At 47.2% G+C, this 14821-nt stretch overlaps 1 protein-coding gene across 10 annotated transcripts in view; it reads right to left on the bottom strand.

The window, feature by feature from the left end:
- AK9 (adenylate kinase 9) overlaps positions 1–14821 on the bottom strand; it is a 219026-nt gene that overhangs the window by 71779 nt on the left and 132426 nt on the right. For 9 of the 10 annotated variants that reach the window (XR_005595877.1, XR_005595879.1, XR_005595878.1 and 6 more), the window contains 3 exons: positions 9515–9607; positions 8771–8977; positions 7654–7778 (listed from right to left, as the gene is read on the bottom strand). Coding sequence is in view for 7 of the 10 variants with exons in the window: in XM_039529143.1 (XP_039385077.1) it covers positions 7654–7778; positions 8771–8977; positions 9515–9607 (425 nt within the window). In the remaining 3 variants the exon portion in view is untranslated. Of the gene's footprint in view, positions 1–7653; positions 7857–8770; positions 8978–9514; positions 9608–14821 lie in introns of those variants that run through there. The other variant, XM_039529148.1, reaches the window with a different exon arrangement.

Raw genomic sequence — 14821 nt, 5'->3', positions numbered from 1 at the left:
GACCACTCATGCTGCTGGGAGAACACCCTGTTCAGGCGGTCTGCGAGCGTGTTGCTCTTGCCCAGCAGGTACAAAGCCCAAAGAAGTACGTTGTGGGCTATACAAAACTCCCACAGGAGCTGGGCTTCCTGGCATAAGGCCCGGGAACGTGTGCCCCCCTGTTTGTTGATGTAATACATGGTGGTCGTGTTGTCCGTAAGGACTCTGACCACCTTCCCCTGTATGTGCTGGCAAAAGGCCATGCATGCCAGGCGTACGGCCCTGAACTCCCTGACATTTATGTGCAGGGTCAGTTCCTCTGGTGACCACATGCCCTGGGTCCTGCTATCGCCCATGTGGGCTCCCCAGCCCAGGTCCGAGGCGGCCGACACTAGGTCTAGTGATGGAGGAGGCTCTCAGAAGGGGATGTTGCTCGGGAGAGACCACCATTGGAGATCTGCCACCATCCTGGGCAGCAGCGTGACCACCTTGTCCAGGCTGTCTCTGACCTGGGAGTACTGGGAGGCCAGCCAGAGCTGAAGGGGCCTCATCCGAAGCCTGGCATGTTGCACCACCAAGGATTTGCAGGCACACCCGTGCCGTGGTCACTGGAAAGGCCGTGACTGAGGCAATGAAAGCTTTGAGTGTCTCAAATCTGTCCTCTGGAAGGGAGGCTATGGTCACCTGGGAATCCAGCAGCATCCCTATAAAGCTTATGTGCTTAACCGGGACTAACGTGGATTTCTCCTTGTTTACCAGTAGGCCCAGAGCTGCACAGGTGTTTAACAGGACGCTCATGTGCTGCTGCACCAGAGACCGAGACCGGCCCTTGAGCAGCCAGTTGTCGAGGTAGGGAAAGATTTGCAGCCCTTTTTTCCTGAGGTGGGCAGCCACGACAACCATACACTTTGTAAATACTCTGGGGGCAGTAGAGAGGCCAAAGGGGAGGACCGTAAACTGGAAATGGTCCTGACCCACCATGAAATGGAGGAAATGCCTGTGACTCTCGAATATGTGGATGTGAAAGTATGCATCCTGGAGGTCCAGTGCCGTAAACCAATCCCCCTGGTCTAGGGATGGAATAATAGAGGCCAGAGACACGATGCGGAATTTGCAACGAACCAGGAACTGGTTGAGATTCCGCAGGTCGAGGATGGGCCAAAGCCCGCCCTTCGCTTTCGGGATGAGGAAATACCTGGAGTAAAAACCCCTGCCCTGGTATTCCCGAAGTACCCTTTCCATCGCTCCCAGGGAGAGGAGGCACTCCACCTCCTGACGGAGGAGGAGGGCATGCTCCGGGACCCCAGCCAGCTGCCCGGATGGAGGAGAGTTGGGAGGGGTGGAAACAAACTGCAGCCTGTACCCTTGGGAAATGGTGCTGAGGACCCATTGGTATGATGTTATATGGGCCCATTGCAGTCGGAAGGCTGATAAACGGTTAATAAAAGGCAACTTTTATTAACTGGGTGGGGGGAACACTGGCAAACAGGCTCGGTGACCCTCTTCAGCGAGTCAAAAATGCCACTTCCCTGGCCGCCTGGCTTTAGAGGTCGCAGGCCGTGGGGCCAAACAGGATTGGCGTTGGGACCGACGCCTTTGTTCCCTCTGCTGCTTAGGCAGGGGCTCGTATCTGCCCCGAACGAGAGGAGCAGAGGTTTGAGGCCTGGGCTTGTCCTTAGAGGGAGGGATGTACAGGCCTAGCGTCTGAAGGGTGGTGCGGGAGTCCTTCATCCCATGCAGATGGGTATCTGTCTGTTCTGCAAACAGGGCTTTGTCATCAAAGGGCAGGTCCTGCATTTTAGACTGGGACTCGAACGACAACCCCGAGAGCGAGAGCCACGACGCCCGTCGCATGGAGACTGTGGAAGCCATCGTACGAGCAGCTGTGTCCGCTGCAGCCAAAGCCGCCTGGAGAGCTGCTTTGGCCATGGCCACACCCTCGTCGATCAAGGCCTGAAACTCCTTTCCGTCCTTGTCCCAGAGAAGGGGCTCAAACTTAGAGAGGGAACCCCAGAGATTAAACTCGTACCAGCACAGCAGTGCCTGGTGGTTGGCCACTCTGAGCTGGAAACTCGCGGACGAATAAACCTTTTTCCCAAAGGTGTCCAGTCTACGAGTATCTTTGTCTTTTGGTGTGAGTGCGGGCTGGCCATTCTGCTCACGGTGGTGGACCGACTCTACCACCAAGGAGTTAGGAGCTGGGTGGGTGTATAGGTACTTGTGACCCTTTGTGGGGATGAAGTACTTCCTCTCGGCCTTTCTGGAAATTGACACAAGGGAGGCCGAGGTCTGCCAGAGGCCAGTGGTGATGTTGGCTACTCCCTGATGGAATGGGAGTGCCACACGCCCCGGTACCGAGAAGGCGAGGACATTGAAGAGGTTATCGGAGGGCTCCTCCATCTCCTCGGCCTGGAGCTCGAGATTTGCTGCCACCCTCTTAAGCAGCTCCTGATGTGCCTTGAAGTCCTCTTGGGAAGAGGAAGGCAGTACCGCAACTGAATCCCCCGGTGCCGAAGAGGTGGATGGTGCGGTGCCTTCAGTCACCGACGGCATCGTGGGCTCGACATCCGGGTCTGGTGCGGGAGTTGGTGCCGGGGGTTCGGCGCCCATGGTCGGATCCTGGTGCCGGGGAGGTGACGCAGGGCGGCCTTGAGAGGCTCCCGCCACGGAGCGAGGTCTCGGCTGCGCAGGAACCTGAGGCCATGGTGCCCAGTGGCACCATTGTCCTTGCCAGGGAATGGCTTGGAAATGAGTCGCCTCAGGCGCTGGCAGGGCTGGTTGGTCATGTGGTGCGGTGCGGCTTGGGAAGAGATGGTTGCGCGCCGATGCCGAAGTCCTGGAGGAACGCACAGTGCCATAGGAACGACTGGAACGGTCTCTGTCATGACGGCTCCTTCCCCGAGACTTCGACCTGGAGGAAGTCGAAAAGTAAATTTCCGATGAGGTATCTCTGGACTCCCTGCGGCACCTGCGACCACAGCACCTCAGTGCTGGGGACTCTCGGGATGCACTCTGAGCATGGCCTCTGTAATGGTGGGCGCTTGAGTACGAGTGTCAGTGCTGATGGCGTCGAGACCTGTTCCTCTCGGACTCACTGGAGGAGGAACGGTGGCATCTCTTGTCACCTCCTCGATGGCATCTGAGGAGTGAGATCCGTTCACTGAAGAGCTGGGACGCGGAGTCGACGTGCGTCACGGGGCTCTACTCGGCACCTCGACCCGGGAAGGTGCCTCGACCTCTGACACCTCCGGGGAGGGCTGATGGGCCCCCAAAGGCGGCTTTCCACAGGACCGGGGACCCAACTGAGGCGGCACACCCAGCACCGGAAGCGCCAAGATATCACGTGCGGCCTGAGCTGCCTCTGGTGTCGACGGCATGCGTACTTCGGGCGAGGCTCACGCGGACGGGACTGGACTACTCCACTCAGCACGAGTCGGAGGTCTATGTCCCGATGGGGATCGTGGGCTGCCCAACTCGGGTCTGGCCTCACCCCTCTCCTTCTCACGGTGCCGCTGAGTCTTCCCTTGTTTAGCTGGGGAGCGGTGCTGGCTCATTGACGGCGCCTCCCTGCACGCCGAGGACACGGTACTGGGCGCAGAATCAGGATGGCACACTGGAGGCACTTCGTTGCGCGCCAAAGCCAAGGTGCCAGTCATGGGGTTGGCTCGACGTGCTGGTGCCGGGGCCAATGCCGACTCCATGAGAAGAGCTCGGAGTCGGATCTCATGCTCCTTCTTTGTTCGGAGCTTGAAGGAGCGGCAGGTCTTACACTTCTCACTAATGTGAGCCTCGTCCAGACAGTGAAGACACTGACTGTGTGGATCGCTTCTGGGCATGGAGTTGCAACAGGAGTCGCACGACTTGAAGCCTGGGCCATGGGTTATGCCCCGAGCCCAGCTTCGCAAGAGAAAGTTCAGCAAGGAAGTTTTCTAAAGACTGGATACCACTAAGGCTATAACGCTGCAGCCTAGGCTGGAGCAAGTTCCGACTACCTTCACTAGCGGCAAGAAGGAACTGAGGGTGGAGGGAGCGCACAGCCCCCTTTATAGTGCGATATGTCGGCGCCACTCCAGGGGTCGCAGTGGTGCTCCCTCACTATGGATACTGCTAAGGGAAAAACTTCCGGCACCGGTGCACATGGCGAGCACGCACACCTATAGTGGAATACACATCAGCAATCACTCGAAGAAGAACTGTGTGCTCCGAGGGGTTTCCCTGGGACTAATTGCAAATGTAGAGGCTAGGGTATTGTTTTTGCAAGCTAAGTGTGTGTCAGAGAAGAAGAACTACAGACAGTGGGAGAAGCAGTTGTGAATATAGCCTTAAGAGGGAGCCAAGAGACAATGCTCTGTGGGGCAGCGGACTACTCGGGAAGGCAGGCCTGAAGATTGTGAGCAAGGAAACTTGCCAGTTGTTTCTACTGTGTTCAGGGAAACAGGACTTCCTATACATTCTCTGTAAATAAACAGGATTGCACCAAAGAAATACCTGACTTACACCATCAATTTCTCCTCCTAACAAACACAAAAATGGCAAGGCTCTGAAAACAGGCTAACCTCTTAGGCCAAAAGGGGCAACAAAAATAAACTACTTTAAATGTGGCCCTGGAAACAATACTGCCAAAATATCTTATAAAATAGTTGGTGGTTCTGAAAACATAAACAAACAGTAAGGCAGGCACTCCCCTATATAATTAGCAGAATATGACTGTGCTATATAGCATTGGAATAATACAGGGGAAAGGAATGATACTTATACTTAGCATTCACATAGCATTTCGTGTCTTCAAGAGCTGATCAGACAGAAGGCAGAATTTCCCACAACTTCTAGCTTATCCAAAATATACAGGTCCACCACAAAAGCAGCTACAGAAAGTCATTCAGAAATTAGGCCTGATGGTGGATCCCCATGCTGATATGCACCTATCCCAGGGGTAGGCAACCTATGGCAAGTGTGCCAAAGGCGGCACGCGAGCTAATTTTCAGTGGCACGCACACTGCCTGGGTCCTGGCCACTGGTCTGGGGGGGCTCTGCATTTTAATTTAATTTTAAATGAAGCTTCTTAAACGTTTTAAAAACCTTATTTACTTTACATACAACAACAGTTTGGTTATATATTATAGACTTATAGAAAGAGACCTTCTAAAAACATTAAAATGTATTACTGGCACGCGAAACCTTAAATCAGAGTGAATAAATGAAGACTCGGCACAGCACTTCTGAAAGGTTGCCAAACCCTGACCTATCCCATCATATGGCAATACTGGCTATGCACACTCTCCTTACAAGCACAGAGTATTTGTGCTCTCTGTTGCCGGGCCAGCTCTAGGTTTTTTGCCGCCCCAAGCAAAAAAAAATTTGGCTGCCCCCCGTCCCAGCCCTGGGCTCCTCGCCACACTCCCCTGCAGGGCCGCTGCAAGGATGTTTCGCACCCTAGGCGAAACTTCCACTTTGCGCCCCCCTGCCCCCGTGGCAGGTCCCCACCCTCTGCCCTGAGGCACCCCCCCGCCCCAGCTCAACCCTGCTGCGTGCACGAGCACCCCAAGCATGCTGTCGCTGCTTCACTTCTCCCGCCTCCCAGGCTTGCGGCACCTAAGCTGATTGGCGCCGCAAGCCTGGGCGGCAGGAGAAGTGAAGCAGTTCACCCCTGCCCTGCCTCCTCCCCAAGCATGCCGTGGCTGCTTCACTTCTCCCGCCTCCCAGCGGGGTGAGCTGGGGCGGGGAGTTCCCCTGCGTGCCGCCCGCCCCCCCTCCCCTACTTGCTGCAGGCAGCCCTCCCCGCGCTTCCCTGCCCCAGCTCCCTCCACCTAAATGCCAGTGGCGACCGGGGCGGCCAATGATCCGGCCACCTCGGTCACTGCCGAAGAAAATGGTGCCCCCCAAATCCTAGTGTCCTAGGCGACCGCCTAGGTCACCTAAATGGTTGCACCGGCCCTGCCCCCCTGCTGCCCCAGCACTGGGCTCTCTCCCCACCCACACCCCCTGCCACCCCAGCTCTGGGCTCCCCCCGTCCCCTCCCACCATTGTCCCCCCCACACCTCCTGCTGCCCCAGCCCTGGGCTCTCCCACCACCACCTGCACCCTCCTTCCGCTGCAGCCCTGGGTCACTGGTAACTCACTCCCAGGGCAGGTCATCAGCAGGAATTTTGGATGTGCACAAAACACAGACAGGATTGGTTCCCATATGGTTACAGAACTGCAGTAAAGTGGAACAATTTTCAGTTTGTGTGATTGGAGGATATCTGGATGCATATTATAAGACTGTCCTACATAAATAAGGAAAAGTTGAGGTGCCTTTATTATTCTTTTGTTACACTCTTTGTTTCTATAGGGAATTTGCCAGTGCAATATCACTGTCTTCCTTTTAAACAAACAAACAAACAAAAAGGCAATGGCTGTTGAAAATAGCAATTCCAGTCCTAATAACCACTGGGAAGCATTTCTTGCTCAATTTTATCCTACTTTTTCTACAGCAAGTTACAGTGGATCAGTATATTTGATTTGGGAGAAATGAAGTAACAGCTGCTCAAACTGAGCTTGAGCACTCCTGAATTTTCAGGTGTTCAAATCTGGAAGGCTGGTGCTGGGGGGGGGCGGTTTGCTCCGCGGGGGAGCATGGCAGCATGTATGCAGCAGCGTGCCTGGTGCTGCACGGAGCCAGACACACTGGTCTGAGTGGCACGGTAAGGGGGCTGGGGGGGTTGGAGAAGGGATAGGGGACTCCGGGGGGGCAGTCAAGGGACAGGGAGCAGGGGGGGTTGGATGGGGCAGAGGTTCGGGGGGCAGTCAGTGGCAGGGAGAAGGGGGGGTTAGATGGGTCAGGGGTTTGGGGGGGCAGTCAGGGGACAGGCAGCGGTCGGATAGGCATGGGAGTCCCAGGGGTTTGTCAGGGGACAGGTAGGGGTGGAGTCCTAGGGGAAGTTGGCGGGGTCTAAGGAGGCGGCAGTTGGGGACAAGGCGAAGGGACGCGTAGCTAGGGGGGGGGGTCCTGGGGGGCAGTTAGGGGCAGGGGTCCTGGGATGGGGTGATCAGGGGACAGGGAGCAGGGAAGGTTGGATGGGTTGGGGTTTCTGTGGGGGGCAGTTGGAGGGAGTGGATGGTGGCGGGGTGGGGCTACTCTCCCTCCCCATGGAGTGTCCTATTTTTTGAATGTTAAAATATGGTATCCCTACCCTTCACAGTGCAGCTGTCCATTCACAGCAAGCTGCAGCATGAGGTTTCAGCTACCTCACTCCCTCCCCCTCCCTTCCCTGTTGGTAGTGGCCAAGGGAATGCTGGGAAATGTAGTTCTTTCCCTGCTCCAGGGCTGGCTCTATAGACAGAGAGTTAACCAAGGAACTACAGCTCCCAGGGCCCTCTGTTGGTTCTCAGCTCCCATGCTGGATCCCTGCCGCTCCTGTAAATGGGCTGCCCCAAGCAAGTGCTTGCTTTGCTGGTGCCTAGAGCTGTCCCTGCTCTGTTGGAATAATACCACTGCCAGTCAGAATACAGGAGTACAATAAAATTGCGTAGGCAATTTATGGGTGTACACATTCTGTGGACATTTTTGTGAGGATGATGAATTTGTTCCAAAAATATTTAGGCACACAGCTTAATAGATCTGCTTTGTCTGAGGTTAAACGCAAACCCATAATGAGTCAAAGTAAAATGATTAACAAAGCCAGTATTTCTCACTTCATCATTTTCTTCTTGCTCTTCCTCTTCTAATTCTTCATCAGTCTCCCCTTCTGCCTGCAAATCTTCTGCTTCTTCATCTAGATCTTCTGGAGATATTTCCCAGCCATAATATTTAAAAGGTTCTGAAAAAGTTACCATTTCTTCATTTCAATTATTGTCAAAAAGTGTTCAAGTCATGTGTCTGTTTTTATTTCTGCCCCCTGAAAGTATACAAAACATGCAAGTCCACAAATAAATCATGCCAGGTATGTTTTTCCATTTTTTTATCCTTGAAGTGTACATAACACATCTCCTACTCAGAGTACATATTGTTTTCTTGACAAAATGAATGTCCTCTTGTTTGTATTGTAAATAAAGATGCAATAGTATTTCTAACAGGAACTTGCTATTACACAGGGATTAGAAGTAAAACTGAAGAGAACAGCATTACTGTTTGTAATAACTATTTTTATGTTTAATTTTGGGAAAATCCCTCAGAACAAGGATCAGTCAAATTTTATCTGACAGAATAAATGAATTTGTAATTGATGTGGGTTAATCAAACACTTGAACCAGATTTATATCAGAGGTTGATTATTATTATTTACCTAGCACTCAAAAATGTGCTAGACACCTCAGTGCACACAGGGAAGAAATGGTCCTGCTACTAAATGTTTACTGTAGATGGGTGGACCCTTACATTCATTCAGAGTCCATTGACTTTAATAGAATTTACACACAAGTGGACCCTAATATGAGGTGTGTCACACAGGACATGTGTGCACACATAGGACAGCTGTGCATGTCCTGTTGCAGTATTAAGGCATAAATAGCCAAAGCAAAAATGGTGGGCAAGGGATGTAAAAGAAAAATGTTTAAGAAGCTGTTATGTACACATTTTCATGATTTCTTTTATATAAATTATTCACCTCTTCCCATGTGTCTTGATGCTTAACCTGCTTGCTATCCCCCTTCTAATTCCCAGTTCCTCCACTGAACACAATAAGCCCTTCCTTCCACTCCACAACACAGATTTAGGACTAAGTAAAACAAAAACAAACCCCCCTCTCATTTTCACACTATAACTTCCTCTCTATGCAGGTCAAATGTGAAACTTATGAACAGCATTACTTACTTTCCATCACCAGGACAATCTGATTAAGCAGTGTTTCTGGAGTTTGCCCAGCAATCTCTAAAACAGCAGTCTGAATTAAAGATGAATCATTGATTCCTGGCTCTAGTTTTTGCCAGTTGTGCATGAATAGCTTAATCTTCTCTTTAAATGGCTCTATTTCTGGCACATCTGGGAAACCATCCTCTGGAAACTCAGGTAACATGATTTCTGAGCAAACAAAATGATTTTCAGAAGAAAATGCATCTTTAAAGATTTTGCATTTAAAGAGTTATCCTATCATACTTTATAAAATAATTTTAACTTCCCTTAAATCTATGTGGCAGTTTTGACATATTCTGCCTCTTTATGTGATTTACTCTTCTAAGCACAAATTTCTTTTATTGTTGTTTTAGCACATTTTGCAGTGCCAAGTTCATTACATTGGGTTGCTGTATATTGATACTTCTCAGAATAGACAAGGAGACAGAAAGAGATCCAATTAATTAAATTTGCATGTGGTTCTTTAATTACATAGCATACATATTTGAGACCATGACATTTTTCATTACATTTCTGCAAAACAAAAAAAATGTACATGTAATTAAAAACCTGATGCATTCATCTACAAACAATTTTTGGTAGCTTAAGGGAATTCTCATGCATCAAATAGAATATACCAGTGTTGGAAGGAACATATTATACAAAGGAAAGAAAGCTGGACTATATTTGCTTGAAAGAGAAAACAGGAAAGATTTCATGTCTAACCTGGTTCAGGTTTAGGTTCCACAACTCCTTTGGTGCGGTCAGGTTCTACCTGAGGTATTGCTTCTGTTTCAAGTGGAGGTTTGTCTCCTGATTCTATAAGCACAAATACAATTAATTCAGTTAGTACTACTAACTTCTATTTCTCCCGCACCTTCCAGGTGAGGGTCTTAAAATGATTTACAGACATTAATGAATTAAGCTTCCTAACATTCCTGTGAGTAGAGGGGTTGAAGAGATGGATGGCATCTTGAAAGACAACATAAAGATATTTCAGAACCAAAGTCTTCAAAGATCAGAAGTCCAGAGCTGCAGAGAAAACAGTGAATTTGCAAACAAAAATAAAGAAGCACCTTAATATAGGCACCAAGGTGCTGAAGCACAGCATCAGAGAACCAAACGACAGGTTCTGAAGCACTGCAAACACTCAGCACTGCTGAAGCAAAGTACTGAGGAAAAAATCCTAAAGTACCTAACCCAGTAATTCTCAAAAAGATTAGGACTGGAATGCAACTATGGCACACAGAAATTAAGGTCCACATTTTTTAAAGTAGCCTTTGATTTGGATGTCTCAGTTTTTGGGTGCCCAATTCTGGATACCTAAGGCCTGATTTTCCGAGATTCTGAGCACACAAACACTCTAGTTAAAATAAGAGGGAACTCTGGGTGCTCAACACCTTTGAAATCACATTTTATTTGTCCAGAGAATTGGAACCTAAATGACACACCCAAGATCACAAACTAAGTCTGTGGCACAGCTGGAATACAAAATCCATCTCTTCTGATGGTCAAGTCCCAATCATGTGCTTCAACCACTAAACCATGTTTCCTCTAAGAGAAAGGAACTGATCTTACCAATTATTCACTACCATAGATGTATTGGAATCCTGTTGAAATTATTATTATTTATGCAGGGTATCACCACAACACTAATTTAACTATAAATTCCTTATTAAATCCAAAGGCTGAATGGTATTTATACAATTGTTCTAAACATGACTAAAAAGCCTAAATAATAACCAATTTACTATATCTAAACAGTAACAGAACATTTATAAGCATTTGATCAAGATATGTACAAACAGGCTAAACCAGGGGTGCCTAGACTACTATTGGTCAGCTCCAACTTGATCAGGCCAGTATTAGCAATGAAACCTTTAAGAGTTTACTTTTTTATACCCTTTAACAAACAAGTAATGTCATTACCAATTCTCAGAACATACCTAAGGCCAGATGAAGGAGTTTCTTATATAGCAGTAGTTTACTGCACTTGGTACTCAGATAACCATGTTTTATTTCTATTACTTTAGCCCAAACCTTAAATAACGCTAGTATTTTGAAGGATCACCACAAATTTAACAAAACTTTATGCAAGACCCATCTTGCATAAAGTACATCTCAGTTATGTCATATCCACAACATAAGCATATTTCCATAAAGAATATGGCGGGCAACGTCACAGTATGTATGTAGAAATTCTACATAGTATTCCCTGCATTTGCTATGGAGAGGTGCAAAAAACAACTCCATCTCAAGTCTTCTTTCTCATGATTTCATTCTTTCTGGTTCCATGCTTGGGGCCTGTTCATGCTAATATCCCAACTCAATTTAAAAACATAGTTTCACCCAAATCTAATGTAGGCCTTTATTCCTACAAATTCATTTAGAGGTGATCTGTTATGTCCTCAGAAGTGATTTGGTCATAAATAAATAAATAAATAATAAATAAGAATTTGCCACAGTAATTACATAAATTATGTATTACTATATATACACATTCAAAAATACAGAAACAAGCATTAGAGGGCCACGGGCAACTTAAAAGAACAAACACACCATTTTCACCCTTACTTATATTATTAACAACAACTTAGAAATCTCAAAGTGAAATCTTGTAAAACTGGAGAATTACAAATCAAATTTGAAAACAACTTGTTTTCAAATCCTAATATCTATGCAGATGAAGGTAGTTGTTGACACATCTTGGTACTTTTTGTTCACATGAACCAGTGTGGTGACATCACCATAGTGCACTGCTCTGGGAGCCATGCGCACTGTCACCCAATTAATTAATAGGAACAAGAAGTGAGGAAAGTGCCCAGATGTTGGATGAGGACCTACTTCTGCCAAACAGGATACAGAAGGATTTGCATCAGACCTGAAGATCTCCCTACCTTCCCGGAGTTTCCCAAAGAGCAGCTCTTTTACTCCTAGAGAAGTCCTGCAGGTGGCAGTAGCTCAGGTCTAGCATGCTTCCAATAGGCACTTGGAGTATCTGTATGCTCCCAAGTTGATGTTTATGACAGTCTTCAGAACACACACACTTTTGCAGATATAGGCATGTCAAGGGCATGGTGGGAGAACAGCTACAATGGCCAATCATTGTAACTGTGTGTGTATTTTATCTGTGCAGGTGAAATATAGGCAAAGTGCCTCAGAAATGAGAGAGCATGTATGTATGTCTTGGTCTTCGCAACCATTGATCCAAACTGGATCATGGTATATGTGTAAGAGGTCTAATCAGGTGCCTGATAAATCCGCATATGGCTGACAAGCCCACAGATCCATGTGTTATCTGAGTTAGAGTCAAAGATTACAGCATGCTGCTTTCTTCTTTCTTGCTTTGCTTCGATCTTCTGGATCAAAGCCACTTCATGTTGAGCTTCACCCGTGCCAGATATTCTCTCTTAATTGAAGGGGACTCCGTGCACTCTTCCCAGCTTTCTACACTGATGTTGAACAAATTCATATAATAATTTTTGCACATGTCATGTCCCCACCATAAAGGGCGACCCCACTTTCTAGAGCTATCCCAAATCTCGCTGTAGAAAATATTCGTGGGTATATGGCCTCTTCCCATTCTCCTGACATCACTGAGCCATCACAATCTCCTCTTTTGATAGTGATTTCTAAGTGTCAGTCCTGCATGTTCCAGTACCTCTGTGTTGGGTATATTGTCTTCTGACTTTATTTTCAGGATCTTATGCAGGCATCTCATGTGGAAGCTGTTCAGTCTCCTGATGCGCCTAGCACACATAGTCCATGCTTCTGAACCATATAGCAGGGATGACAGCACACAGATTTCATAGATTTGTATCTTCATCTTAGTCAATAGTTTGCTGTTATTCCATGTATATTTCTGCATTAGCCCAAAATTCTTAGCTCCTTTTCCGATTCTATTAATCAGTTCAGTCTGAAGGTAAAGATTCCTGCTGATCGTAGAACCCAAGTAGCAAAAGCTGTCAACAATGCCAAGAGATTTACCCTCCAGAGTGATTTTAGGCACTGGTTCTTCCACCCCTTGGTACATGAACACAGTCTTCTTGAAACTAATTGTCAACCCAAAACTCTTGCATGATTCAGAAAATCTACCCAAGAAATTTTACAGCGAAGATTCACTATCGGGAACCAAGGCTGCATCATCCGCAAACAGGAAATCTCTCAGAACCAGCTCTTTCCCCTTGGTTTTGACTTAAAATCTTGTGATGTTGAACAAGCCTCCATCTAGTCTGATTCAAAGATAAATGCCATCATTGCTGTCCTTAAATGCATGAAGAATGTATGTATGTATGTGATGGGTTGCCGGTTTGCCTTTCTCCTCACCCTTAAATAGGATTTACATAAGGTGGGAATCCTTTGTTTCCCAAACTTAAGCCCCCTAAACTTGTAACTCTCCCCTGGAAGTTGTCCCAGGTAATGTTTAGTATTAGGTGACAAGACCACCTGACCTAGTAGTGTCACAGTTACATCTGTGGATGTTTTCCAGGAGGGAGAGAGAGTGTTTCTTCCTGAGGGCTCATCAAATTTGATGGCCTGTCATCTGGTGGGTGTCTTCCCAATACACACCCAGTTGTAATTGTTATATAGTCCATATTTCTAACTTTAGATACAGAAATGATACATGCATACAAATTGAATAATCACATTCAGTAAATTATAACCTTTCCAATGATATCTTACAAGACCCATCTTGAATAAAGTACATCTCAGTTATGTCATATCCAAAACATAAGCATATTTCAATAAAGAATATGGAGTGCAATGTCACAGTATGTATGTAGAAATTCTACATACTATTCCCTTCATTTGCTACAGAGAGGTGCAAAAAACAACTCCACCCCCCTGGGCACTAGCAGGGATTTAGGGGAACAGGACCCTAGCTGTACCCCAAGCTGGCTGGCCACACACCTTTATCACTGGGCATATTGACAGTCCAACAGCATAGCACCGAAAGATTCATATTCTGGCCTTCTGTGGGTGTACAGGGGCTAAGAGACTCCCTGAGTGAAATTATGGCCCTATTAAAGTTGATGCTCTAGCACATCCACAAACAGGCATGCAGAATATAACCCTAAGTATTCAAATATTTTTACTTCATAATACCCAAAGCAATTGCTCTTCATTTCATTTTAAATGCTTAATGGATGTGGGGAGGAAGAGAATTTTGTGAGATAACAGCATTTTATTTTCGACTTCATTTTCCCTTTCCCTCAAAAATGTCTGATATAGTAGAAACACAGTGGGTGAGGTAACATCCTTTATTTCATCCAACTTCTGTTGGAGAGGGAGAGACAAACTTTTGAATTTACACCGAACTCTTCTTCAGGTCAGATATTACCTCACCCACCTTGTGTGTCCATGGGACCGACACAGCTACAACAATAGATTATATAGTAGAAGTCATTCTCCTTCCCTCAAAAGTCTAGATGTGTTCAGTTCAGAACTGGATGTCATTCCTTCACTTAAGGGTTGATGAAGAATGCCACAAGTACTACGGGTAATTTTTTCAGCCATACCAGTCACTTAGGGCCTAAGTCTTATTGAAAGTCAATAGGCTCCTAAATCATGTATATGTTTTTGAAAATTTTATCCTTCCTCCATATCTGAGGCTGAAAGGAGAGGTTACTTATTTGTACAGTAAGATAAAGGAGGGATTACTTACCTGTAGAGGTACTGTTCCACCACAGTATGTGCACGGACCTGTGCACTCTGTACTGGAGACTGTAAACCAGTGTCAGCAAGTCCATGCCTGTGCAGGGAAGCTTCTTGTAAAGCTTCAGGTAAAACATTGTCACAGTGTTGTCTGTGAGAACAAATAGGCACTTCCCCTGACAGGAGATAGGAAGGCCTGACAGGCTAGGAAGACAACCCTTACTTCTCTGATGTTTATATGTAGAGAGAGATCCCTTGAGGACCACAAACCCAAGTTTGGAGGGGACCCAGATGAATACCCTTCCCCCCATCCCAGGGCAGATGAGTTCATCACCAAGGTCAGGAAAGATTGAGGGCAGACAAAAGGAATGCCCATAC

Source organism: Mauremys reevesii, linkage group 3, assembly GCF_016161935.1.
Source record: "Mauremys reevesii isolate NIE-2019 linkage group 3, ASM1616193v1, whole genome shotgun sequence".
NCBI classification, from domain to species: Eukaryota; Metazoa; Chordata; order Testudines; family Geoemydidae; genus Mauremys; species Mauremys reevesii.
This window is presented reverse-complemented; position numbering and strand designations above follow the sequence as displayed.